The 25,845-nt window shown below is 39.0% G+C and overlaps 2 protein-coding genes across 5 annotated transcripts; one reads left to right on the forward strand and one right to left on the reverse strand.

Annotated features, from left to right (window-relative positions):
- Window positions 1-815: 815 nt before the first annotated feature.
- On the reverse strand, window positions 816-14,067 carry slc4a1ap (solute carrier family 4 member 1 adaptor protein). Of its 2 annotated transcripts, none has more exons than XM_053632238.1 (13): window positions 13,213-14,067; window positions 12,915-13,128; window positions 10,239-10,367; window positions 10,097-10,157; window positions 9,435-9,574; window positions 8,518-8,678; window positions 8,290-8,359; window positions 7,458-7,647; window positions 6,801-6,906; window positions 6,390-6,654; window positions 5,058-5,110; window positions 3,415-3,484; window positions 816-2,147 (listed from the first exon to the last, which is right to left on the reverse strand). In XM_053632238.1, exons 1-13 carry the CDS (start codon window positions 14,035-14,037, stop codon window positions 2,098-2,100), a joined length of 2,334 nt encoding a protein of 777 aa, XP_053488213.1. In that variant the 5' UTR covers window positions 14,038-14,067; the 3' UTR covers window positions 816-2,097. The 2 variants fall into 2 exon arrangements, with proteins under 2 accessions (XP_053488213.1, XP_053488214.1); XM_053632239.1 differs by having other exon boundaries at window positions 13,741-14,066.
- supt7l (SPT7 like, STAGA complex subunit gamma) lies at window positions 14,022-20,287 on the forward strand. 3 transcript variants are annotated; one of them, XM_053632243.1, is made up of 5 exons: window positions 14,022-14,127; window positions 14,818-15,307; window positions 15,490-15,814; window positions 17,539-17,779; window positions 19,372-20,287. In XM_053632243.1, the coding sequence occupies exons 2-5, from the start codon at window positions 14,877-14,879 to the stop codon at window positions 19,632-19,634; spliced, it is 1,260 nt and encodes a 419-aa protein (XP_053488218.1). In that variant the 5' UTR covers window positions 14,022-14,127; window positions 14,818-14,876; the 3' UTR covers window positions 19,635-20,287. The 3 variants fall into 3 exon arrangements, with proteins under 3 accessions (XP_053488218.1, XP_053488217.1, XP_053488216.1); XM_053632242.1 differs by lacking the exon at window positions 14,022-14,127 and adding an exon at window positions 14,235-14,332; XM_053632241.1 differs by lacking the exon at window positions 14,022-14,127 and adding an exon at window positions 14,236-14,486.
- The last annotated feature ends 5,558 nt before the right edge of the window (window positions 20,288-25,845 follow it).

Here is a 25,845-nt window from a genome sequence, read left to right on the forward strand (position 1 = left end):
GACATTTGCAACTTTTTACCCCATAATTACGAGTTAATATTATACAATTGCGACTTTTTAATATGCTTTTCATATGGTTTTTCTGTGAATTAATTATTGGAAATGGTAGCAATGTTGCAAATTATGTTGTTTCAATGTTGTTTCATTAACAAGTAATTGGGAGATATAAAGTTGCAATTGTGTAATATTCCTTTGCTATTGTAAGATATAAAAGTAGCAAGAAAAAAGTATTGTAAGATAGAAAAGTGACAATTGTGCAATAATAACTCGCAAGTCAGAGATAAATCTGGGTAATATTTTCTCATACATGGTGGAAACAAGCTTCCATGGACCTCATATATAGTTTTGAATGATGTAACAAAACCATGAGGAAAAGAGAAATTATTGAAAAATTAATAAGAGCTGTCTTTAATTTAAAAAGGAAACCGAGTAATGAGTCATTGGAAAATGTCCTGTCCAGAAAAGAAAACCCTTTTTTGAAATAAAGCCAGAATTCGGCATTAAATTGCTGAATTATTTTTTCATAATTGGAATAATGGACTAGAGTATTGAAAGTTAAAATAATTAAATTGTATTGAATTGCATTGAATTCATAAAATATGAATAAAATCTGGCCATCATGGGTGACCTAGCAGTCCCTTTTCAGTGATGTACAGGATAAAGGGTGGGAAAGACCTGTATTTGGGTGTTTCCCCAAATGGATGCTGCATGTAGATTAGGGTGTATAGCAAAAAATTAGCTGCTAGATATAATTTTAAAAAAGTAAAAATTACGCTAACAATAAATAAATAAATAATAAAAAAAACCCCACAGTATACATTGAACAATTTATTTTACAAAAAGAATAGTAATAAAAATACATATTGTCCTTTACGTCCAGGACTACAGAACAATGAAATAAAGGGCTTAAAAAAGAAAAGAAAGAAAGAAAAAAGTATTACTGAAGTATTGTGAAGTCTGTGGGAGGGCCTAATCTTTCCTTGGACAAAACACCACACATTCTTGCCAACACGCCTCCTTAACACTGAGTCATGCTTCATTAATATCAAATAGAGGGAACAAATACACATAGCACACTACCCCACGCCCCCAGTCATGTACGTCAAACTTACACACATAGTCCTGTCAGAGCAAGCATCCAGATGGCTGGTGAATACACTCGCCCTCTCTCGGCTAAGGTAACACCAGTCGAACACAGATCCAGCCTGAACACTTGCTGTTCCTGGCTTAATAACCTCACCCAGTATGGTCTAATATCTCACCCAGGACGGCTAGTGTTACACCTAGAGTAACCAGTATGGTGGATTGAGTCAGCACTGGACCTCTATAACCATGTTAAACTGAGTGAGGCGTAGGAGATATGCGTAGGGTTAAAGTACCTACAGAAACACACTAAGCCACTCAGTCATCTTTTAAATGAAACTTCATCTGAAACAGATGAAATATATTTATATGAAAATATTTGTGATAGGTTTAGTGATTCTGGGGGTAATTAATTTGACAAGTTGACGGATATTTGCCACGCTGATGTCACAGGAGGAAATCGCTAGTGCGTATACAAAGGTGTTCAATGATCTCTGGCACCACCAGTGACATTGTGGATAATGTAGGAAGCCATTACTTAAAGTGAAAAATGGACCAATGTGTCGATAAAAGAAGTTTAAACAAAATAATTTAACTCGGATGCTAATGAAGGTCACGTTAATTATAAAGCTGTGGGATTAATTATAAATCCTAGCTGTGGGAGAACATATCAGGATTCAAAATGCAGAAGATCCAAGTGTTTACCTGACCACAGTCACTGACGGCTCCATTAAATCTTTCATTTAATATCTGACTTAGAAAATCCTTGCAGTGTTTACAATTCTCCATCCTTCTCCCTGACCCATTTGCACAGTGCACTAAGAACACACACAATGTAAGTGCGAACACAGATGGTAAGCCAAAGAATGCATGAAAATGCCCAAGTGCTCAAGTCTCCATAACCATCCGTAACCCATAAACCAACCCACTAATTGAGGGAATTGTGTATTTTGTCAGCTGGACCTGCCCTTAACACCCTTCACACTGACACAAATAAAAACTTCGGTCATGCTCTCAGTAGCCATATTTGTCGTTAAGATGAGTCCGACCATCTCCAGACTGACCTGTTCGAAGAAAGCAGAGAAATGCATTTCACACAACACAGCAGTATTCACAGACATTGTCTCACATTAATGCCTTAATTGCAGGCAAATAAAAAATGTTCAATGAAAAGTTCTTAAAGCATAACAGTCAATAGGCCTCATTTATCAATCTTTTAGTAAAGTTATGTCCTGTTTTTGTAGGCCAAATCAAACCAAAAATTCCTCGCAGATTAACAAAATCTTCACAGATTTTCTTCATATTGACATGTTGAACAAATACCCATCAAAACACATTCAAGGCATAGCTGATCTGCATTTAGTGACACCCACAATACTCCTTAAAAGGCAAAGCTCACAGTGAGCTGAAAGAGCAAAATGACACCAAAACAGCATAAGAGTGCCTCCTAGGCACAGAGTCTGAAACGACTGTGACATAATTTAAATAAATAGGCTATTTAAATTTGACGACATAATCCGTACATAAAATTCGCAGTAACTCACGCCAATTAAACATAAACGCGTATCCATATATGTACATTTACACAGACTCAGGAGCGTTCACAGGAATTTTTTTTGTCCTGAACTCAATGGATTTTTATAAATACCACATTTCTTACATTTCCTGCGAACAATTTACAAAAATATTCATTCATATCCAGATTGATAAGAGAGGCCCAATGTTCCTGATCTCATTTCCCAAGCAGACTTTCTGCCTAAAAAAAAAAAAACCAAAACAAAAAAACTAACATCAAACGTTAATGCTTATCTTACTGTGAGCTCATATGGCGCATACAACAGTGCAGTGGAGGCTATAATTTTCTGTATTAGGACAGCATTCATGTCAACAAGATCAAGGCCCAAACTTTCATACCAAGTAAAAAGCTTCAGGCGGACTTCAGAAACAAGACTTTATCTTATCATAACGCAATAGCTTTGTTGTAAGTGGTTTGACCAAAAATGCATTGTGATTACTTGATTTCCCATAATTACTAATTGCTGTGGGTTGCAGCTGTGTTATACATTCGCTTCCCTCTTTTTACTCTCTTCCAGACAGACTTTGGTTCAGGTACTTACCCATTCTGAAAGAATGTGTGTTAAATCAGCATGTTAAGAACTTGGCTGATCAAAGAACAGAAAACCCTAACCACTGCACTGAGTATGAATATTGCACTTGCTGAATGAAAACTGGAGCATCAGCATAAATAAAAGAAATGGTCCTGGCTAGAATGAATGGATGCATTTGTTTTCCTGATTAGCAAAACCTTTAAGCAGGTGGCTGCTACAGTACCTGCTGGAGGCACCCACACACAGTAATCAGGGTCATCCTCTGGGTACTGTTTGGACACAGTGCTTGGAGGCTGGAGGAATACACACATATATCATTATATGCACATAGTATACACTGTTGTACAGTCGGCTCTAGAATTACTGGCACTTTTGGTAAAGCAAAGTAAAAAATGATATAAAAATAGATTTTACTTTATCTAAACCCTTATCTAAAAATATATCTTTTTAACGAAACCACAAAAATGTGTCACAATTATTGGCACCCCTGCATACTTTCTATGACCTCCCGACCTACATACAGTAACAGAGTCTTCTGCAATAATCTAAATCTCAGAGGACTCCTTAAAGCAGACTCTCTCCAGACCCTTCAGGGTCCTCTCTTGTGCATTCTCCTCTTCAGCTCATCCCAGATTTTCAGTGGGGTTGAGGTCAGGGAACTGTCATGGCCATGTCAAAAGCTCAATCTGTGGATCATTTTTGTGTGGATTTAGATGCATGTTTTGGATCACCGTCCTGCTAGAAAATCTAACCTCATCATTAAATCCTCTGCTACTTCATGGAGGGAATGATGTTATGTATCCCGACAAGGTTCTCAGGACCTTTGGAGGAAACACAGCCCCATAACAACATCACAGATCCTCCATCATAAGTATACCTGACAGTCAGGATTAGTGAGTGTTTGTTGCCTCATCTGACCATAGAACCCAGCTCCAGTATCATTTAGTAAACTCCAGGTGCTTACATACATGGTTATATGAAAGAAAAGGCTTCTTTACAAATAGTTGGCATTAAGGTGGTGTATAATTGTAGTTGTGGAGACTTCGTGACCACAACATGTTGCACTCTTCCTCATCTGTGATCCCTGGAGAAATTATTGCTTCACTCTCTAACCATCCTCCTTATTGTGCTCTTCCATTCAGGTTCATTACAACTCCGGTTGTTTTAAACTTCTTAAATATTAACACGTCATTTCTAGGCGTGTGAATAGTTTTATGGTCATTACCTCATTTATGAACACACTTTTGTCTCATTCACTTTGTGTATTCTCTTCCCCATGCTGATGAATAATCAAGGAATTATAGCCTCAGGCACACCTCATAATTATACGCCAGTGAAGCAGGAAGCTGAACACTTCAGAGTTCCTGAACACAGGTGAACTTCAAGTAAAATATAAAATAGGAACATGCTTTGGTTACATTTTATACACAAGAATTTCCAGGGATGCCAGTAGCTGTCACATTTTTGGTTTTGTTGAAGAAATTTGTGGTTTGCATTGTATGAAATTGTATTTTTTCTTGGAACAAATTAAGAATTAAGTAATCATGAAGAAATATTTTCATAACCTTTTTACTCATCTTTACTAAAGGGGCAAATAAATCTGGAGATGGCTGAAGGCTCATCAGTGAAAATAACACTTCAAATGTGCGTCATGAAAATAAAATGCACTTTGAGATTTTTATTTGTGAGTCATCCTAAAGCAAACATTGCACCAACGCACTCATACACTCACAGCATACACTCATGAGTAGGCACAAGCCTCTGGGGAATCTGTCAATCTGAGTTGTATAAAATATTAAAATGTCTCCTGCCATAAACATAAAGGGGAAAAAAACCCCAAACAAACAAACAAAAAACACTACATACCCTACTGGGACCAATCATCTTCCCACTCTTCTTCAGAGGAGGTTGGTCTTTCCCTGGAAAGTTTAAAAAGTTCAAGATTTTGTGTTGCTCAAAAATACATTCCCTTTATAACGCAATTTCACCTTGGAGTCATCTTTAGTAGGAACTGATTTAGCTTTCTGTTTACTGTTTGTCTCTCTGAGTCATGGGATTTCTCTTTAAAACACAAAATAAACACATTTGTCACTATTGGTTGATGTTTTCCAAAGGCTCGAGCAGTCATTAGAAAAAAGCCTAACAGTGCAGACTTGTGGTCAAATTCTGTTACAGCATCTCAAGCACTTTATGCAGCTTTGGGTGGTCAAATAATTGATTTACTAGCCCACCAGGCAGGTAAACGCTCAAATGTTTGCCCAGTCCCATGTTAGGGTACACACTGTCTTGCAACGGCAAAGCAACCGGAGTCCATTAATTTTGAATGAGAGTTGGTGACTTCTGGTGACATGAGCGACAGTGACCATTGGCGAATAGATATGGGCGTGTCCAGTGATGCGACAAAGTTGAGAAAAGCTTAACTTTATGCAAATTTGGCGAAACTTGCTGCAGTGAGTACCAATGGGTGTGAAGACAGTAGGCAAGTTGCACCACACACTGATAAATGTTACTATGGCAACCAGTAGTTGGAACGCTTTCTGGCGACTTCATAGTACAGCGACTGGAAGCAATAAAATCACTGGGTGTGTGTGAACGTACCTTTATACTTGCCCGGATGTCTAATTAACTATGCTAAAAAGTGACAACTAACAAAAATAGGGTGCGCTAATGAAATGTATTATCACAGACTTTGGAAAATACTGGAAGCGAGTACTTGAATTCCTGACAGAGGATGACTTTATACAGCCACAGTCTTTATTCTATTAAAAATAAATAAATAAATAAATAAATCTTTGCTGAAGAGATATCACATTCGAAAAGAAAGAAAGAAAGCCGTTACCATTTCAGCTGTGTGCTGTGGTGCGCTTTGTCGTTCATGATTTTTCATCTAAACTGACTGAGATACTTCACTTAAAATGGGTTATTTAGAGTCATAGCATATGAAAATGTTTCGGGGGAAAAAAAGAACTATTTAGAAATTATTTAAATGTAGAAAATTATTGTGTATTTATTGTGAATGTAAAAATACATTCTGTTGAATACTGGGTCAAGATTTTTAAATTTTGATCTAAAATAAAATAAAATAAATGACCAGGTTTGACGAATGCCTGTGTTTCTGGCATGCATTTAGTAATTTTATATTTATGTATTTACTTTTAGATTTATGTATTTATTTATGTGCTTTAGTTGCACACTGACCTTTAGGGCTCCGTGAACAGGTTTCTTCTGCGCGTTTGCCAGCACTGGAGACCTCGACGTGTTCCATCTCATCAGCCGGCGCTGGCTCCAGATCAACCTCTGAAGCAGCTATGCTCTCCTTCTCCTCAACGTTGCACTCTTTGTCCATTTCAGATGCTTTTTCCCCTTGCTCATCCTCCTCTTCTTCTTCTTCCTCTCCTTCAGGCGGTAGTTCTTTCATGTTGAAGAGCTCTGGAGGCAGGTTGGGCCTTTTTGGAGGCAACTTCTGTTTGTGTGCAGGAGAAGGTTTTCAGTTAAACACTTAGCAAAGCTAATAAGGAGTACTATTTGACTGACAGGGTTGAGCATTGCAGATATATTCATAATGATTCGTGATGATAATTAGGAGAGGAGAAACAAGCATGGCCTCACCCCTATGGCCCCTGTCTTCAGTTTAAATTTCCTGCCACCTTTCATAGCACCAAACAATGGCAGGGTTAACTTCTTGGGCTTGTCGGACTCAGATTGATTACCAGGCCTGAGAGAGATGACAGAGGAACACAGTTATGTACATATCTTTCTCTTTCATGCATTCATCTTCAGTAAGAGCTTTATCCTAGTCATGGTTACAGTGGCTCAGAAGTTTATCCCGGGCACGAGGCGGGAATACACCTTGTATAGGACGCCAATGCCATGCACATGTGCACCATAACATTAAATCCACCGGCCTAATATTGTGTAGGTCCCCCTTGTGCCATTAAAACAGCTCTGACCCATCAAGGCATGGACGCCACAAGACCTCTGAAGATGTGTTGTGGTATCTGGCACCAAGATGCTCTGACCCAGTTGTCTAGCCAACACAATTTGGCCTTGGTCGAAGTTGCTCAGATCCTTACGCTTGCCCATTTTTCCTTCTTCCAACACATCAACTTCGAGAACTTACTGTTCACCTGCTGCCTAATAAATCCCACCCCTTATCAGGAGCCAGCTCACCTGTCAGTGTTTTTTAATGTTATGGCTGATCCGTGTACATTCACACATTAATTTCCTCTTTTTTTAATGACAATAAATTCCATATGTAAATCTCACTGGCTCTGCAACGAGGGCAGCTGTGTGGGTCTGGTTAAGTCGATGAGCTTCTGCAATCGCTGCGCTTCCTTCTTCAGCTCAGCCACATGCAGATGCAGCTTCTTCCTCTGCACCACATCAACAGCAGCCTGACTGCGCACACCGCTCATAAACGCATCCAGAGGGTCCTCTGTAGCTGAGCTCGAGCCCCCTAGTGACATATTTAAATACATAAACCATATAAAATTGCATCGGCATGACATACAGTATACAAAGAGGAGTTACATACATATACGGTATGAGTGAGTGAGTGAGTGAGTGAGTGAAAAAGAAAATCAAAAGAGACAGACAGGGAGAAAGAAAGAATGTGAAATGTAAATAATGGATGAAAGTTAGGACAGAAGGTAAGGCAGAAAAAAAACCAACCCAAATAAGCTAGAGGAAGAAAATAAAAGAATGGAATTTTATTTATATATATATATATATATATATATATATATATATATATATATATATATATATTTATATATATATATATATATATATATATATATAGAGAGAGAGAGAGAGAGAGAGAACAAATGAGCCAAAAAGTGAGAAATAAGAAAAGAAAGAAAGAAAAAAATCAAAAGAGACAATCAGGGAGAAAGAAAGAAAGTGAAATATAAATGATGGATGAAAGTAAGGACAGAAGGTAAGGCAGAAAAAAACAACCCAAATAAGCAAAGAAAGAGAGTGAGAGAGAGAGACAGAACAAATGAGACAAGTAGAGAGAGAAGCAAAAAAGAAAGAAAGACAGAATGACAGAAAGAAAGAAAGACAGCCATCATACAGTCAATCATCATCATCTCACCTTTCTCAGAAGAACTGAGCGTGTTCTCAGTTTTAGCTAGCTCTTTCTCCACTTCAGCGAGCTTAGCAACCTTAAAAATAACGAATTTGAAGAAGACGAAATACAAGTATTAGTTACTCACTAGTTACTAACTAACTACAGTAATTGTAATAGTTAAAAACAGAACCTTTCGTGCTATAACCTGAGAGAGCTGCAGCATGAGCAGGGAATGTAAAACAGATTATTTACCAGAGAGTCATACGTCTCAGGTCTCTCCTGGATCTTGCCAGCTTTCTTCATGCGTTCTTTCCTCTTCCTCTCAACAGTACCCGTCCGGTCCAGGAAGGAGTCATCGTCGCTGTCGTAATAATCGTCTTCCTCCCAGTTTTTCTTTTTACGCTTGCGGGAGACTGGGGGCAAGACACAGCAGCAGCAATCTCATTAATTCATGCACTTTTCCAATATGGCTGTGTGTGTGTGTCTGCGCGCGTGTGCGCGCTTAGTGTAACAGTGATGACCAAATACTCTGATATACCTTCTATCTTCCTGACATTATAAGTCATGTAAATTTGTTAGCTTAATCGTTTCTGTCATGGTACTTTGAGCAGTGTCATGGGGTAGCTAATGGATTTTTTACATCAATAAACCCTTAAAAGTCGTTACACTCAAACAAACCTTATACAGAAGGTCAAATAAAGTTAAAAATTGCTAACGTAAGTAATCATTTAAGAGCTACAACAATAATAACAAACTACATTTGTAGACAAAATTGGCTGAGAGTTCGTAGCAATTTTTTTATTTTTTCAAGCTGAAAGGTTTCAGAAAATATGATGTCATTTCCAGTAAGGGAACATATTGAGCATCGATGCTCCCTGGTTTTTGAGGTGCACTGTGGGATTTTTTTATGAAGCAAACGTTCCAGTGCAGTGGAAGGATTTTGCAATTGAGACAGCCCTTAAAATGGCCGACTCCCTGATCAGTGCCCTAACTACTGGACTAGGGAGATGATTGAGACGTACCTGATGATCTCTTCTGGGTGACACTGGATAGTGGGCTTATACATCATTACTCTTCTACAATTGTATACTAGAAAGCCAAACAGTACTAAGTGTGTTGTGAGTACATTTCCTGTGATACGCACGGAGTTGCTGCTTCTAGCAACTAACCTGCCTCCTGCCTCAGTAGACCTCGAGCCTCCAGCATGCGGCACGCCTCCAAACAGCACTGTACAGCCGCCTCCTTCTTTCTACCCGAGTGTGTGACTTCAGCAACCAGCTGCTTACCCATAGCGTCATCCACCGGCAACCTGCAGAAAAAAAAGGAACATCAGTTTTACAGTCTTGAAATGAGATACACAAAAATATTATGTTGTTATCGTTATTTTCCTATAACAGCATGTGCTGAAGTGTTTTATCCCTCTTATATCATAGCAATTTGCCAAAGCTACCAATTTTCGGTTTTTTAAAAGGTAATAGGTTAATTTAATAGGTTCAGATAATGTTTATAGGTACATTTAATGTTTCTTCAGTCTCTTAAATTCAATATAACCAAACCAATGCAGCATGCCATGTTACCGAAAAACCACAGCGTCCGCCATAATCCTTGTGTATGTAATTAGAAACAATAAAGTATTACAATGAGCTCCTTAAAATGAACCTGTGATTTATCTTGTTAAAGAATCTCTTAGTTACAGAAAAGCAATCAACACATTCCGACTAATCAGAATCCATAATTCAACAGCTGTGTGTTATCAGTATCAGGGTCAGTACTGTATCAGTATTGTATCAGTATCAGGATCAGTATTTTATCAGTATTGTATTTGTTGTACTTGATTCTGCAGAGCCAGGTGCCATGTCCTTTATCATCATATTCAAATTCCAGTTCTTCTCCTGAAATCATAAAGAATGATTATATTCATATTCAGCCAGAACTGTTTGCTAAACTACAACAAGATTTTAACAGAGGTCTACCTTCTCGATCATAGAACCCTTGCAGAGCCTTTTTAGGATCTTTCAGATAGGCTGCTTCCTGGTCCTCTTGAAACTCTGTCGCAAATGGATTCTCCTCATTCTCATCCTCCTCTGGGGCTGAGTCTTCTCCTGTTCATTCAACAATATACAAAAAATAAAAATAAAAATCACACACACACACCTATCTATATCTAACTAATATATATCTAATATATTATATATATATATACACATACACATACACACACACACACACACACACAGATGCTCGATCGGATTGAGAACTGGGGAATTTGGAGGCCAATTCAACACCTTGAGCTCTTTGTAATGTTCCTCAAAACATTCCTGAACAATTTTTGCAGTGTGTCAGGGAGCATTATCCTGCTGAAAGAGGCCACTGCTATTAGGGAATGCTGTTGCCATGAATGCGTATTCTTGGTCTGCAACAATGGTTAGGTGGTACATGTCAAAATAACATCCACATGAACGCCAGGACCCAAGGTTTCGTTTCCCAACAAAACATTGCCCAGAGCATCACACTGCCTCCACCGGCATGCTTTCTTTCCATAGTACATCCTGGTGCCACCTCTTCCCCAGGTAAGCGACGCACACGCACCCGGCCGTCCACATGACGTAAAAGAAAATGTGATTCATCAGACCAGGCCAACTTCTGCCATTGCTCCATGGTCCAGTTCTGATGCTCACCTGCCCATTGTAGGTGCTTTCGGTGGTGGACCGGGGTCAGCATGACCAGTCTGTTCCAACACCTTTCTATCATAGAAAGTTATCATATCATCACGAGAAGTTCATCTTAGTGAAATATGCAGGTCTGCCATTCGTGGGACAGGCTCGTCAGGTGATGAGATTGAGCTTCCTGCAGCAGTTAGGGACAGTTGGCCCCATCCTGCTGACATAATTTTTTACTACATGACTGATCTGCTCAAAATGATCTCAGAGCCAGAGCTTCTTAATTCACGGCACACACGGCTACCTCATGCAGACTGGGACTGCTTTAGAATGCACACCTGAAATGGGATATTAGCCCTCTACAAGTGCTGAACTAACATTTCTAAATGTTTTTGAAATATTTTGTCAAACATTACATTATTGTTAAATCACAATCCATTTTTATGTTTAGTATGAAGTTATTAGATAGTGTTGCATTCCAGTTGCTATGCATTTAATGTTTTAAAATCTTTTAGGTGGCACAACTGATAATCGTCAGGTGGTGCAACCATCTAAGATATTCATTTAAACCAACAAATAATAGGTTAAAGTGAACAAATGGCTGAAAACTAGATTGTGAATAGTTAGTGTATGGAATGCATTAATTTGTATACTTGTATAATTATTTTTCTGTCTTTAAATGTAAAATCGGATGCTAAATATACCAAATACCTGGCCACTAGAATGCAATAATGTAAATATAATACACAAATATATATATATATATATATATATATATATATATATATATATATATATATATATATATATATATATATATGTATATATATATACATACACACACACATACATACACACGCATACATACACACACCACCTGACATTTTCTGGGTAGTAAAGTTAAAAATAATCAAAAATGAATTTAAATGTTTTGAAATGTTATTTAACAAATGAGACTTGTTTAAACACACTGTTCCAGACTCAAATATATGCAATACATCCATTATGAAAAGATTTTTTAAAAATACCTTTTTAGACGCTTGACCCATTAACTTTTTCAGCAATTTGTGCTACAGTAGTTCATCTGTGGAATCCGACCAAATGTGCTAGCCTTCTCTCCCCACATACATCAATGAGCCCATGACCCTGTCGCCGGTACACCGGACTTCCTTGGACCACTTTTGTTAGGTATTATCCTCTGCATGCTGGTCATCTAGCAACCCAAATCTTTATGCTTGCCCATTTTTCCTGCTTCCAACACATCAACTTCGAGAACTGACTGCTCACTTGGTAAATGGGCTGCACTTATATAGCGCTTTTATCCACACCAATGGTAGCAGAGCTGCCACGCAAGGCGCTAACTTGCCGTCTGGAGCAACTTGCCCAAGGACACTTCAGCATGTGGGGTCATGTGGGTCGGGAATCGAACCTCCAACCCTACGATTAGTGGAAACCCGCTCTACCACCTGAACCACAGTCACCCACTTGCCGCCTAATATATCCCACCCCTTGACAGACGCCATTGTTAAAAGATATTCAATGTTATTCACTTCACCTCTTTGTGGTTTTAATGTTATGGCCGATCGGTGTATACATACGTTACATCTAGACTGTTTCTATGGCGACTGCCTTAACTACTCACTCATCATTGTTGAGTGTCCAGTTTATCAGCCACCAAACAGGCTTATAGATGGGACAGATGTTTAATACACTCTTTAAAAAACCCCTACAACCTTTCTTCAACTTGTCCTTCTGGGGAGACCCTTATAAATTCTAGATAAAACCCTACGACAGAGTAAATTACTTGGGGTTAGTAGGAATGTGTGTAGCAACTAACAATTTTTCTTAGTAACACAGGCTAGACTTAAACCTAATGCCGGTCAAGTCGTCTCTAAAATCTAGGTTAAGATCTATTTATCAGTTAATACCAAGACTTCTTGCAACATTAGAGCAACATCAAACGTAATAATGATTAGATAGTACTGTTACCCATTCCCCACGAGCAGCCACTGTCATTTGCAGCACTTCTTCCATGAGCAACGCTCTCTTCATTCTTCTCCTCCTTGTCATCATCATCATCGATATCATCATCAGAACCATCTCCCATCATCTTCTTCTCTAGCTCTTCTCGATGCTTCCTGGCCCGCTCTCTCAGTTCTGTAACCGTCAGCTCCGACTCATCCTCTTCATCCGATTCGGGACCCTGTATAGAGAGCAAACAAGAGGCATAAGAAACAACAATTATCCTTTTATGCCGATGTAATCTCTAAAACATGACATTCCTAACCTGGAGGATAAAGAGCCGAGTGCTTCCTCCAAACTTAAGGACATGGCCGACATGCAATCTAATATACGTTTTAGGGGGGATCTTGTTCTTGTTCACAAAGGTGCCATGAGTACTGCCCAGATCATAGATGTAGAATCCAAGCGCCTCTCCTACGGTGTCTCCTGCATTTCCACGATACTGCACAATGGCATGATAACGTGATATGGAGGGATGCTCCAGAGAGATGTCACACACAGGTATGCGTCCGACTACAAAGTAACTCTGCTGACTGAGAGGCACTGTGTCCAGTATGGAACCATTTTTAAGCAGCTCAAAGGTGTAAGGGACACCTGGTATCCCAGCCCATGGAGGCTGTATGTATGGAAGAGGAGGAAATTTAGCACTTGGTGGCACTTTGGCTCTTTTCTGGGGTTTGATATTTGGTTTTGGTGTTGCAGTGATCTGCTTTTCTTTTGTAAGAAGCTTCTCAGTCACAGGAATTTGATTCCGACTTTCTGTATCATGTTTAAAAGACTGATCATCATTTACTGTGGATTCTTTCGAAGGTTCTTTCCGATCTGATGTTTCAGGTTCCGGCTGATCTTTAGTGATTACACCGCTGTCAGCCTCAGGTTTGATCTTCTGCACACTTTTGCTCTTCTTCAATGCTACAGACGGCGCCGCGAAAATGGCCGGTTTCTTGAAAGGATCCTCGCTGATATTTGTACCCTCCTGTTTAGTTTCGCTGTTTTCATCCCCTGATGAATTTGGTGTCTCCATCTCGGATTTGTTTTCTGGATTTAAACAGCCATCCGATTCTGACGCTGCTTGCGCGGTATCCGCCATTTCTGTTTGGTGTCTCACTGAAAGTCTTCCGTGTTTGTTTATTCCCGGATGAAAAGAGGTCGTGATATATATTCTCAACTTTTCCTGTAAGTAAGTATGCTTATTTTCTAAGAAAAACGCAAAACCATATTTACTAAACATTCAACATTCGAACTTATCCGTCGTATTATGGAGAACTAAAGCGTTTTTCAACATTAGCGGAACTAAACCCATAGCTCCACGGAGCGACACGGAAGCGTTTATATGCGTACGCATAGCCTGCGTTTGTTCAGTGTTATGAAGTATCATTAAACAGGTATTTTTTTTCTCGTTTCCGAGGTGTAGATAGTGATTTTTTTTAACTAATCCCCAAATCATATTGTATTTATAAAACTAAATGGTTATCTCTGGGAATTGAGCTAAGTAGCAAGTACCCTTAAACCGCGAGCATCTGTATGATAGATGTTGACGTAAGTATGATTGAGAGATTATATATTCATCTGGGGATCAACTCTAGTAATTTATATCAGGAGATTTTATTTAAGTTTGGTGATTTCCGTGCTCAAACACACCTCGTACATCTAGACAGCATAAGATCAATTGGATTATTGTGTTAGAAAGAGAAATCTAAAACTTGCTACACCCCAAGTACCAGAATAGAACACCTGTGGTTTCCAGATGTTTAATGTATGTGATATATATAAAGATCAATTAGTTAGGCTTCACATGTTGGATTTGTTTCTGCCAAGTATATCGGTCATAAAACGTTGCAAATTAAATGCATTACCAATTGCTTTTCAGATAATTTACTCAGGAAGTACTGGCACCAGTTATCTCCAGTTAGAAGGGATCTCGTAAAGATGATGCGCTACTGGGGTGAGCTCCCGGTGGCCTCTGTTCCACCAGGCCGCAGCTCCTTTGATCTCTTGCAGCGTGAATTTCGTCAGGTCGAGATGCAAGACCCTCCTCTGCACCAGCCGTCCGCACGGCGTCCTCGGCCCACCACCATGCTGGACGTTCCCTCTGAGCCCTGCAGCCTCACAATCCACACGGTGCAGCTGTGTCAGCATACCCGACGACTCCGCAGCCTAATCACGGCAGCACAGCTGGGCCAGCAACCACCAGGCACAGGGTCTGAGACTCAGGGAATTCTCAAATCAGAAGATGTGGATTCATTACCACCACGTCCGGTTACACCGGCAGCACCAGATGATCTTCTGCCTTTGGACAGCAAACCTCCTCGTGAACTGTTCCAGCTACGGCACAGTGACCCAGAGAGTGACTTCTACAAGTAAATACAGTTTAGGGCCTGCCACATGTATTGTGTGTCATGGTTTAGCATATATACGTGTGCACGAGCACATTTGCTACCTCAGAGAATCCACATAATCGGAACAATCAAGCAGTTTTAATCATGTTATGGTTTCTCTTTGCATGCTTCTTTATTCTTTGTTCTCTTGCTTTCTTGTACAGGGGTGAAGGAGAGCCCGTGACTGAGTTGAGCTGGCTCTCATGCCGCCAGCTCCTATACCAGTCGGTTGCCACAGTTTTGGCGCACGCAGGTTTCGAGTCGGCGATGGAGAGCGTGTTGGAGACCCTGACTGACCTGGTGCATGAGCATTACCTGCGTCTGACACGGCTGCTGCGCGTGGCTGTTGACCGCGAGGCCCACCTCGGCTCTACTCCTTTTCCGGACGTGGTGGAGCAGGTCTTCCATGAGGTGGGCATCGGCAGTGTGTTGGCTCTGCAGCACTTCTGGCAGGTCCGCATTAAAGACTACCACAGCTACATGCTTCAGGTAAGCCACACTGACTGTTATGGCTTTAACCCATTCTAGCAGTACACCGTTGGAATGGAAATCAACTTATCAGACATTTTCAATCAGTATAAACAAATGAATTATTTTATTGCCACAAGTCTGTTATAAGATTAGTCAGGGCACTGTTAGGTTTCTGTGTGTAGAGTATCATGACAAAGGGAAAGGGGAGGGGTGTGAACCCCTTGCTGGGCAAACAATTCACACTTCTCCACAAAACTATTGGTACAGAGATACAACGGACAGCACAACTAAAGCTTTTTTTTTGTAGATATGATATATTAAAACACTGTATAAATGAACACACAATAAAATGATAACATTTAATCCTAGTATGCTAGATAAAAATTTAATAAATACTTATTTAAAAAAAAACGGCAAATTCTTAAAGCCCTGAGTGTCTACTGATATATGTGGAGTGTGAAATCACAAATAAATTCAATGCTGATCACGGGCACCTCCAAAAAAAAAATGACCTCTGATAAAAAGAGTTAAGGTAGGGCTGTCATGGTAACTGACTTTTTACAAAATCAGAATCAGTTTTATTGGCCAGATACACACAGCACATAAATTAACTATGTAAACAACAAACATCATGGATAACAGTAAATTAGTAGCAGTAAAGTAATTCCTTCTTGTGTAACTAATATGTCAGAATGAGCGCACATCGAGAAACACAATAAAATAAATAAATGTACAAGATTGTTAAGGCATGTTGTTCAGTCTAGCTACTGTATATAGGTAATTGCATTGCACAGGAGCTGATACAGCAGACGTATCACAATTATTAATACCCAAACTCTTCAGGATTTAGTGATTTTGCGATCGTGGAAATTAAAGTAAAATCAAGGAAACTCTTCAATATTCGGAGAAGCTTGCAATATTTAAAAATTACCGCAGATGTTCTGCAGATTTGGGCCGAGATGCGTCATGTGACGTCATCACAACGTGCGTTCAGCCAAAGCCCTCTTCGATTCATGTGCGTCAAACATGAGTACAGCTAAAAGGCCTAGTTTACCAACAAACAGCACTGTGAAAGACCGTGCAAAACAATTATGTGCAATTCCAGTGTTGCCAATTCAGTGGTCTGCAAAAATGCACAAAAATCTCTAGAAAAAAAATTTTAGAAAAAAAAAAAAAAAAAACTGCAGCAAAATCCAGTGTTTTTGGCCACAACAAACACACACAAAAAAAACTCCTGTAAAATCCTGTATGGGACTGCCCAAACCTATTTCTTGGCCAAGAACAAATAAATAAATAAAATATTCATTTATAAATCAAACACACATTGAAGTATTTTAACATCCCAAAGCGAGCTTGCTAGAGTTAACTAATATGTTCCTCAAAATTGACTTCATTTATGTTCTGAAATCATGTGTTAAGTGATTTGTAGCGCTGACCCAGTAAAACAAGTAAACAGATTTAAGATGCATGAATGGAAGATTGGTAAATGAGGTCAGTTTGTGGTCCTGAATGGCTGTTGTATGTGTCATGGTTTTCAAACTTTTCACAAAACTTTGGTTTGATGATCAGAATTGGGGTATAGCTGGTCTTAATGCGCTAAATAACACAGTATGTTGTATAAACAATGATCAAGACATGCATAAATGAAATGAAGATATATATGGCCTGTGGGCTGTGTATTATTGGAAGTTGATGTTTTGTGCATGATCCGTTTATTGAATTTCTCTATTTTTGGTGTGTAGGTCAGCAAAGAGCTCTCAGACGAGTACGAGAGATTGGTCAACCCAGAGAAGGCCCTGGAGGATTCCAATCCCCTTAAAGTGAAGGAGGAACCTATTAGTGATCTTGCCTTCACTCTGAATGAGGAAGCCGAAGGGGAGTTGACTTCAGCAGAGCAGCAGAACAGTATGCCCACTGGAGTACTGGGAATCAGTGATAGACTGGCTGGAGGACTGGAGGATGGACACTCGCCTCACACCTCAGGTACTAAAGTCAAAGCAGAGAATATAGGTGTCACTTATTTATATATGATTTAAGTAATAAAATATTTTCAGTTCTCTTCTATGATAACAAAAAAAAAATCTTTCATCTGGACTTATTTTCTTATAAACCTTGATGTTTGTGAGTTTAAAGTGTAGTTTATACCACCCAGTAATTAGCGCATTATATACACTACAGCGGATAAAGGCTTAATGTTTTGTGCAATACATGTCTTTTTTCAGTAATATTATTTTGCGTAAAATTGAAATGCGTATCCCTATATCTTCCATTATTCAATCTGTCACCAAAGACTTCTAAATGGAGCGAGTACCAGCTATCAGAACTTTTTTCCCTTAATGTAAGAGGCAAAAAGTCATCTCGGCTCAAAAATAGAGATGTGTATACAGGCAGGATTAAAATTGGCACCACAGCTGGATTCGTTAAAAAAAAAAAAAAAAATCAGTAAGTAATTTGGGCTGGAATTGTCTCAGGGGAGGAACTAAGAATAACACTAACATTGGAGATCTCACTCATCTGAAAATAAAATCTCAGAGTAGTACCTGTAAAAAAAATAACAGTTTAGACAGGATTAAAGTAACATGGAGATTTAAGATAATTACACAATTTCTAGGTGCTACTCTGTGAGTTTTTTTCCTTCCAGATCAGCGTATCGTCGTTTTTCTCCCTCATCTCTGGGGAAAATTACAAACCAAATGACCCATTGATTTTTTTTTTGTTGTTATTTTATTCACAGACACCTCGGTGATTGATTGATTGATTGATTGATTGATTTTAGGCAGATGCTGCTGCTTGTATTCATTTTAAACGCTTCCCGAATCAAAGCATGATCTTGGGGGCTGAAAACTTTTAGTTCTGTTTAAATAAATGAACAATTGTATTGCGGTAAGCTCCTTGATAATCTAATGTTGTCTAAGGATGGTGCTAAATGAATAAATCTAAACCTAAAACTAATAATGTCTCTGGTCAAGCCATGAATGTGTATAAAACAACACATACACTCAACAACCACTTTACAGTTGGCACAGTAGGCACAGGCTCACTGAAACTGGACAGTTGACGACTGGAATAACGTTGTCTCAGATTACTGTCCTTGGCTGACAGGAGTGGAACCTGACGTGATGTAAATCTACATCAAGGCTTGATGTGCATTCTGAGATGCTTTTCTGCTCACCACGGTTGTAAAGACTGGCTATTTGAGCGACGCGTAAACGCTTTACACACACAATTTTATACGTATATGTTATAAAATATTGCCAGTATATTACAACAGTATAAACAAAACTATGTGTGCATAATATGGACAAAATACTATATTAATGCTCTATGGCTGTGTATTGTGTGTGCGATATGCCTTACTGTATATAAAAACAAAAAATAGGTGAACCCTTGTTGTGACACGATTGGTCTAGATTCTCACAAGAACACACTAAAATTAGCTAACTGGTCAGAGATGTTGTGTGTCATATAGCATACATATTCATAATTCTGTAATTATGATTAACCTACTGTGCAGGCCTAAATAACGTGATTTTATTTGGTATTTGTTTCTGATTTGATATTTCTATTTGTATCAGGTGCAGCAGGAAATGGCTCCCCCTTGTGGCAGCTGCAGCAGGTAAAGATGGAGCCGCAGGACAGTGAGGAGGGCCAGGTTTCAGGCCATGGCGTTCTCACAAGCGACGTCTTTGAGGAGGGTCCTATGTCTACCATGAGTGACGCTGGAACAGCTCCATCTCCCGGTGGCTCGGATGCCAGCTGTGGCTCTCACTCTCCGGACTCACTGATAGGCACCTCCCCTTTCAACCAGCGGCCAAAGAAACGAATGCGCAAAGTATAACCGTGTATTTAAAGACTTGTTGGGATATAGGGTTTGCTTTTGTGTTTGTTTTTTTTGTATTAGGCCCAGTGAAAATAAATCAAGATTATGTTAAGAAGATTGTGTTGATGTGACTGAAAGAGAGTAGTCTCTAACAAATGGCTCCTGGTCAATGTTTTATCTGCTTACACTGTCACACGGTTATATTGTTCGGCTTATGAAAAACAAGCATCTGTTTATTGTAATGGTGCGACACGGGAATCGCCTCATGGGGAATAATTATAGGTGGTGTTTGCTTCAGAATGTACAGGTACATCAATCAAGGGGTAATGGCAAATTAATTACAGCACACATTAATCTGCATATTAAATAGACAGGTTATTACAGTTCCTGTTCTAGCTCTGAACATTTCCAATTGTCACAGTGGAAGCAGGCCATTGTGTGTGAGCCACCTGCACAAGGAATACAGCTGAGGCTAAACGTCCACCCACATACACCATCAACGATCAATTAGCACAGAAAATTACAGGTGCATTTTTAAAAAATTTATCTGATGTTTGTTTCAGAACTCTCAAGGGCTCATGCTTGAATTTGACTCATGTAAATGTCATTTCTGGTGCAAGCTGTAGATAAATACAGGGACTCGTATTATAAGTAAAATAAATAAATATCAGTCCATGCGAGCCCACTGTCAAAAGTTAAACACTGACATGCTTCCTTTATTCTGGACCGTACTTCTGACCGGTCACCTTTATCCTATGATTAGTCATTTCTATCCTGATCCAAATGGTCTCTTCCAGGATGATCCTACCCCATCCACAGGGCTCACTATATGGTTTAATGAGGAGAAAAAGGATTTAAATCATATTCAATGGCCTTCACACTCACCAGATCTCAACCCAATGAACACCTGTGGGAAATTTTGGAGCGATGTTGATGATCGACCACCATCATCAAAGCACCAACTGAGGAAATATTTTTGGGAATAATGCTGTTCATCTGTCCGGTATAGTTCCAGAATCGAAGCTATTGTGTATTGAAGATCTTTTGATTGCACAACACCTTACCAAGACACGTAATGTTGTTTTTTTCCTTTAATTTCACTATGTTCAACTTCTCTTGGCTATATTAACAGTCTGAAATTAATTTTGTGGGAAAACAGTGTGAGAGACTCTAAGTAACCGCCAGAAATGTATTGTCTGGTTATCGATTTTCTAAAGCAGGAGCAAATCTTGTTATAACAAGTGATATTTCATATTGTTACTAACAACTTGCCAAACAAATTGCCATAATTAGTAGGCTTTCTCTCTGTGTGTTCCAATACTTTTGTATTCTCAGAGCTTAGAAAAGCGGATAAAAGTATACACTTTCACGCCATGATGAAACCCTGATTACAAAATCCTAAAATGGTATCATTTTCCACTTGAACAGGCTGTATAGTTGTACATATGTTACATGGTAGCATTTTATCCCAGGACAAATTTGCACTGCAAATTTCTTATACAGTCTCCTCTGAAAGTGTTGGAACAGGAAGGTTAATTCTATTGTCAGTATACTATATTATATGTATTATATTACATTTTCACTATACATTGAAAACATTTGGGTTTGAGATCAAAAGATGAGTATGAGACGACAGATCAGAATTTCAGCTTTCCTTTCCTCATATTTACATCTAGATGTGTTAAACAACTTAGAACACGGCACCTTTTTTTGATACCACCCTTTTTTTTTTCGAGTGATCAAAAATATTGGAACATGTGACTGATAGGTGTTTCTTGCTGCCCAGGTGTGCTCTGTTAAATGATTGTTTAAAGAATGAATAGCTCTGAATGTCTACCCTTTGTTTGGGCCCTAGGTTTCACCTGTGAAGACTGCATTTGTTGTTAAAAAGGATAAACCAACATGAAGACTAGAGAGTCTTTTGTCTAGGAGAGAAAAGCAAGCCATTTTGAAGCTGAGAAAAGAGGGAAAATGTATCAGAGTCATTGCACAAGCATTGGACATAGTCAATGCAACAATTTGGAATGTCCTGAAAAAGAAAGAAACCACTGGTGTACTAACAACCAGATATGGAACACAAAACAACGGCAGTCGACGACAGAAACATTGTGAGAGCTGTGAAGAAAAACCCCAAAACTACAGTTAGTGACATCACCAACAACTTTCACGGGGCAGGGGTGAAGGTATCACACTCCACCGTTTGAAGAAGACTTCAAGAGCAGAAATGTAGAGGCCATACCACAAGATGCAAACCACTCATCAGCAGTAAGAATCAGAAAGCCAGATTGGAAATACAGAGATGAGCCACAAAAGTTCTGGAACTAAGATTAACCACTACCAAAGTGATGGAAAGGACAAAATGTGGAGAAAGAAAGAATCTGCCCATAATCCAAATCGTAGAAGCTCATTAGTTAAGCATGATGGAGGTAGTGTCATGGCTTCGGCTTGCATGGCTGCTTCTAGAACAGGCTCAATAATCTTTATTGATGACATCATTCATGATGGTCTACAGGAACATTTTGTCTGCCGATTTACAGAGAAATGCATCAGAATTAATTGGGATGAACTTCATCATGCAGCAAGTCAATGATCCAAAACACTGCCAATTTTAAAAAAAATAAAAAAAAAGTGGAAGGTTTTAGACTGGCCAAGTCAATCACCAGACCTTAACCCAGCTGAGCAGCATTTCACCTCCTGAAGAAGAGACTGAAGGGAGAAACCTCCAGAAACAAGCAATAACCGAAAGAGGCTGTGGTGAAAGCCTAGAAAAGCATCACAAAAGAAAAAAAATCAACATTTGGTGATGTCAGTGAGTTGCAGGCTTGATGCAGTTAATGCAAGCACGGGATATGCAACCAAATATTAAGTGTTATTAACTTTAATTTACTTCAAGACTTCTCTGTTCCTATACTTTTGCTCGCCTAAAAATTGTTTTGTCTGATACAAAAGGTTCTATGTTTTATGTTGTTTAACACATCTAGATGTAAATACCAGGAATGAAAGCTGAAATCCCAAACTCTGTCTCATATCCATCTTTTGCTCTCAAACCCAAATGTATTTAGTATATGGCACAAACAAATAAATTGGCCTTGCTGTTCCAATAGTTTTGGAGGGAACTGTATACTCCATGTAGCTTTGCTAGTGCATTCAAAATCCTTCCGGTTTGTGCATTTAGGATGTTACAATACATTGTGTCAGCCATGTGTCCCTGAGAGTTTTGTACTTTGGTACTACAAGCTTGCACCAAATGGCCTTAATGCTCTAGCAGTCTTCATTAAACAAGAATCATTTTTTACTGCTGAATCAAACAGAGGTACAGAGGCAGGATGAGTCAAATATGGGGAAAAATTAATTAACTCCTGAATTATCTCCTAATTGTCTTCTGGCTTTTACTCTACGTTAATACTAGCAAGCAACACATTCCTTGTGTCACCTGTGTCTTTGTTTGTCTCTAATGGCTGTGTTGCAACTGCTGCTGTTGCACTTGATTTACATGTTATACTGTATGCTAGGCTTTGCACTAGCGTTGTGGCAAATTAGTAAAGCAAGCTAACTTTACTGGCTACATACACCAGTCCCTCCAGGAACATCCCTCTGCAATCTTGTGATCACAGCACTTAACGTGAAATCAAGCAAACTCTGCAATATTTGGAGGAGCTTGCATTTTTTTTAATTACCACATTTTTTTCCTCAGATTTGGGCCAAGACGCATCATGTGACATCGTCACATGTCGACTCATGTGCATCGAACGTGAGTACAGCTAAAAGGTCTCATTTACCAACAAACACCACTGCTAAAGACTGTGCAAAACAATTTTGTGCAATTGCAGTTTCACTAATTCAAGCAGTTTTCCGCAAAAAAGCATAAAAATCTCTGCAACTTACATCGCAAATTTTGAACAAAGCCACAGCAAAATCAAACCTTTTTGATCACAACAATCACAAAAAACTCTGAAATCCTGTACGTACTGATACACTGACCAGAAGCAACAATAGTTTCTGTTGCACTTCTTTGCAATCTTTCTTTATAATGTCTCTGTACACATTTAATGATAGATCATATATGACAGGATAAGATAAAACCGTGGTTATAAGTTTCTCCGATTTTTACATCAGTTGCAGGTAGAGAAGTGAGTGATGAGCTAAAGAAACGTCAGACCACATGTGCCATTGGATTGGTCTGAGGAATCATTAGAATCTTTTGGCTCTGACGCTTAATTACGTCATACTCAATTTACATAGAACTGAGAATATCTCAATAAAAATTTTGCTTGCCAGTGTCGTTGAAATCATGGCTCAGTGTTGCACATGTACATAATAAATAAATAGCTGCCTGTCACTTTGGATTTGGAAAGTAATATTCTTCTTGCTGTTGTTTGCCGTCATTTCCCAATCTTAGTAGTGCATGCAGGGTAATTTATATATACAGGCTATTGTAGCATCATGCAAGGTAGTGGAAAAAACTGTTAAAGAAAAGAAAGGTGGATTCTGAATGCCGTGTCCCTGGAGAAAGGCACAATGGCATATCTCTACTGGGAAATAAACCAGAAACACACCAAGTGGCTATGCCCAAAGGCACTATGAAAACAGTCATGGTAAAATGCAACTGTGTTTTAACTACAGTAATAGTTGTGAGATGAGTGATACTGCTGTGATGCTGTGAAAAGGTCAACAAGAGCATACAGCACTGTATAAAACCTGCAGTGTGTATTGGAGTCTTGTAGACAGACACTGACACCAACTTGAACAAGCAATTGATTGGATGTATTAACCAATGCGGTTGAATGACTTTGCAACCCCTGGTGTAGAATGTCATCCCCATTCCCATTAATGTAACAGCAGGGGGCAGTGTTGAGCCACACTGTTTGATTGCAGGTGTTCAGTATTCTTCTTGCTTGTGCCTGGTATTGAACCTACTGCTTTGTGAACAAGCAGTGATTCTGTTTAAACAGGTGGACCGATCCATTCAGCATGTCTGAACTGTCAGTCTTCATTCTGAAGTTACAATCTCTTTGTAGCTTTTTTTTTTCAGATAAAAGGAAGACGTTCAGAGCTTGGTGGGATAATTATCCTCAAGTGGCCTCACAAATAACTGCATCTTTCGGATGGAAAAAAAAAAAATTAAGAAAACAAGACCAATTTTCAGTCTTGTAAGTGACAACACCTGGAGAGAAATATTTCTCTCTCTCTGCCAGCTCACTCTGTGGTTCAAGCAGATAAACAGGGCTTGTCATTCTCGTTTGGTTTTTCACTCCGTCCACCTGGCTTTGGTGAACTAAGTAATTAGTTCACTGGCCAACATCAGGTTTACGTCATTCTGCATCTGGTGAGTGCACAGTGCACTCATGGATCTCATTTACATTCTGTATTCAGCACTATTAGGTAAGATAGCAATGGGAATTACGGCACGGATTTATCATGTGGCTCTGTGTGTGTGTGATTTGATCAAATCTGGGTCATTCACAGTGAGGATTCTTCTCTGCACAAACCAACTGAATTTAAATTTGGAGGTACGGTTAAGCGCACAGGTTTTAATATTTACTGCAAAATAAAACGCATACTTTTCTTGTGGTAGGTTTTAATGTTCATTCGGCATTGCAAGTAACATACACAGTCCAAAAGAATATTTTATGACATACAAAACTATTGAAATTGCATATCAATGTGTCCTTTTTCACATATACTGCTGGATTTTTGGCTATGCTATCATATTGTAACTGAAAAAAAAAAAACATTAAAATTGGACATGGTCTGTAATACTGTAATACCAAAAAGGGCTGCAAAAATTTCTTTTAGTAAATGAAAGCTGAATTATGTAAGGTATGAAATACAGGGTGCATTTCAATATGGGAAAATAATCAACGACAGAGTGATGTGATGCAGCCTGACATTAAAGGAACTACTCTTACTACCCCCAAAGTAGATGTGCTGAAGTGTTTTATTCCTCTCGTACCACAGCAATTTGCAAATGATTACAATTTTTATTTATTAAAGAATGACACATCCTATATTATATCCATTTATCATTATGTTTAATGTTGTTGAATTTCCACAAAACTAGTTCTTGTTATCACTGGTTGTATTTGTCTTTCTCTCTCTGGGGGCATTCACACTGGCAGTTTAATCTGAAACAGAGCATGGTTTGCATGAAAAGTTAGTAATGTGAAAGCTGTCATGCAGACCGAACTCGAGACTACCTGTAGGAGGAGGTCTGAGTTCGTTTGTAATG

Source organism: Ictalurus furcatus, chromosome 9 (assembly GCF_023375685.1).
Source record: "Ictalurus furcatus strain D&B chromosome 9, Billie_1.0, whole genome shotgun sequence".
Taxonomy (NCBI): domain Eukaryota; kingdom Metazoa; phylum Chordata; class Actinopteri; order Siluriformes; family Ictaluridae; genus Ictalurus; species Ictalurus furcatus.

Excerpts from the sequence above, each read along its gene's own strand:
- slc4a1ap (XM_053632238.1), bottom strand. The coding sequence starts at position 14,037 with ATGGCGGATACCGCGCAAGCAGCGTCAGAATCGGATGGCTGTTTAAAT. Across the intron at positions 10,158-10,238 it reads AGGGTTCTATGATCGAGAAG|GAGAAGAACTGGAATTTGAA; the intron begins GTAGACCTCTGT and ends TTATGATTTCAG. Across the intron at positions 2,148-3,414 it reads TGTGTGGGTGCCTCCAGCAG|GTCAGTCTGGAGATGGTCGG; the intron begins GTACTGTAGCAG and ends TTCTTCGAACAG.
- supt7l (XM_053632243.1), top strand. The coding sequence starts at position 14,877 with ATGATGCGCTACTGGGGTGAGCTCCCGGTGGCCTCTGTTCCACCAGGC. Across the intron at positions 15,308-15,489 it reads CCAGAGAGTGACTTCTACAA|GGGTGAAGGAGAGCCCGTGA; the intron begins GTAAATACAGTT and ends TTTCTTGTACAG. Across the intron at positions 15,815-17,538 it reads ACCACAGCTACATGCTTCAG|GTCAGCAAAGAGCTCTCAGA; the intron begins GTAAGCCACACT and ends TTTGGTGTGTAG.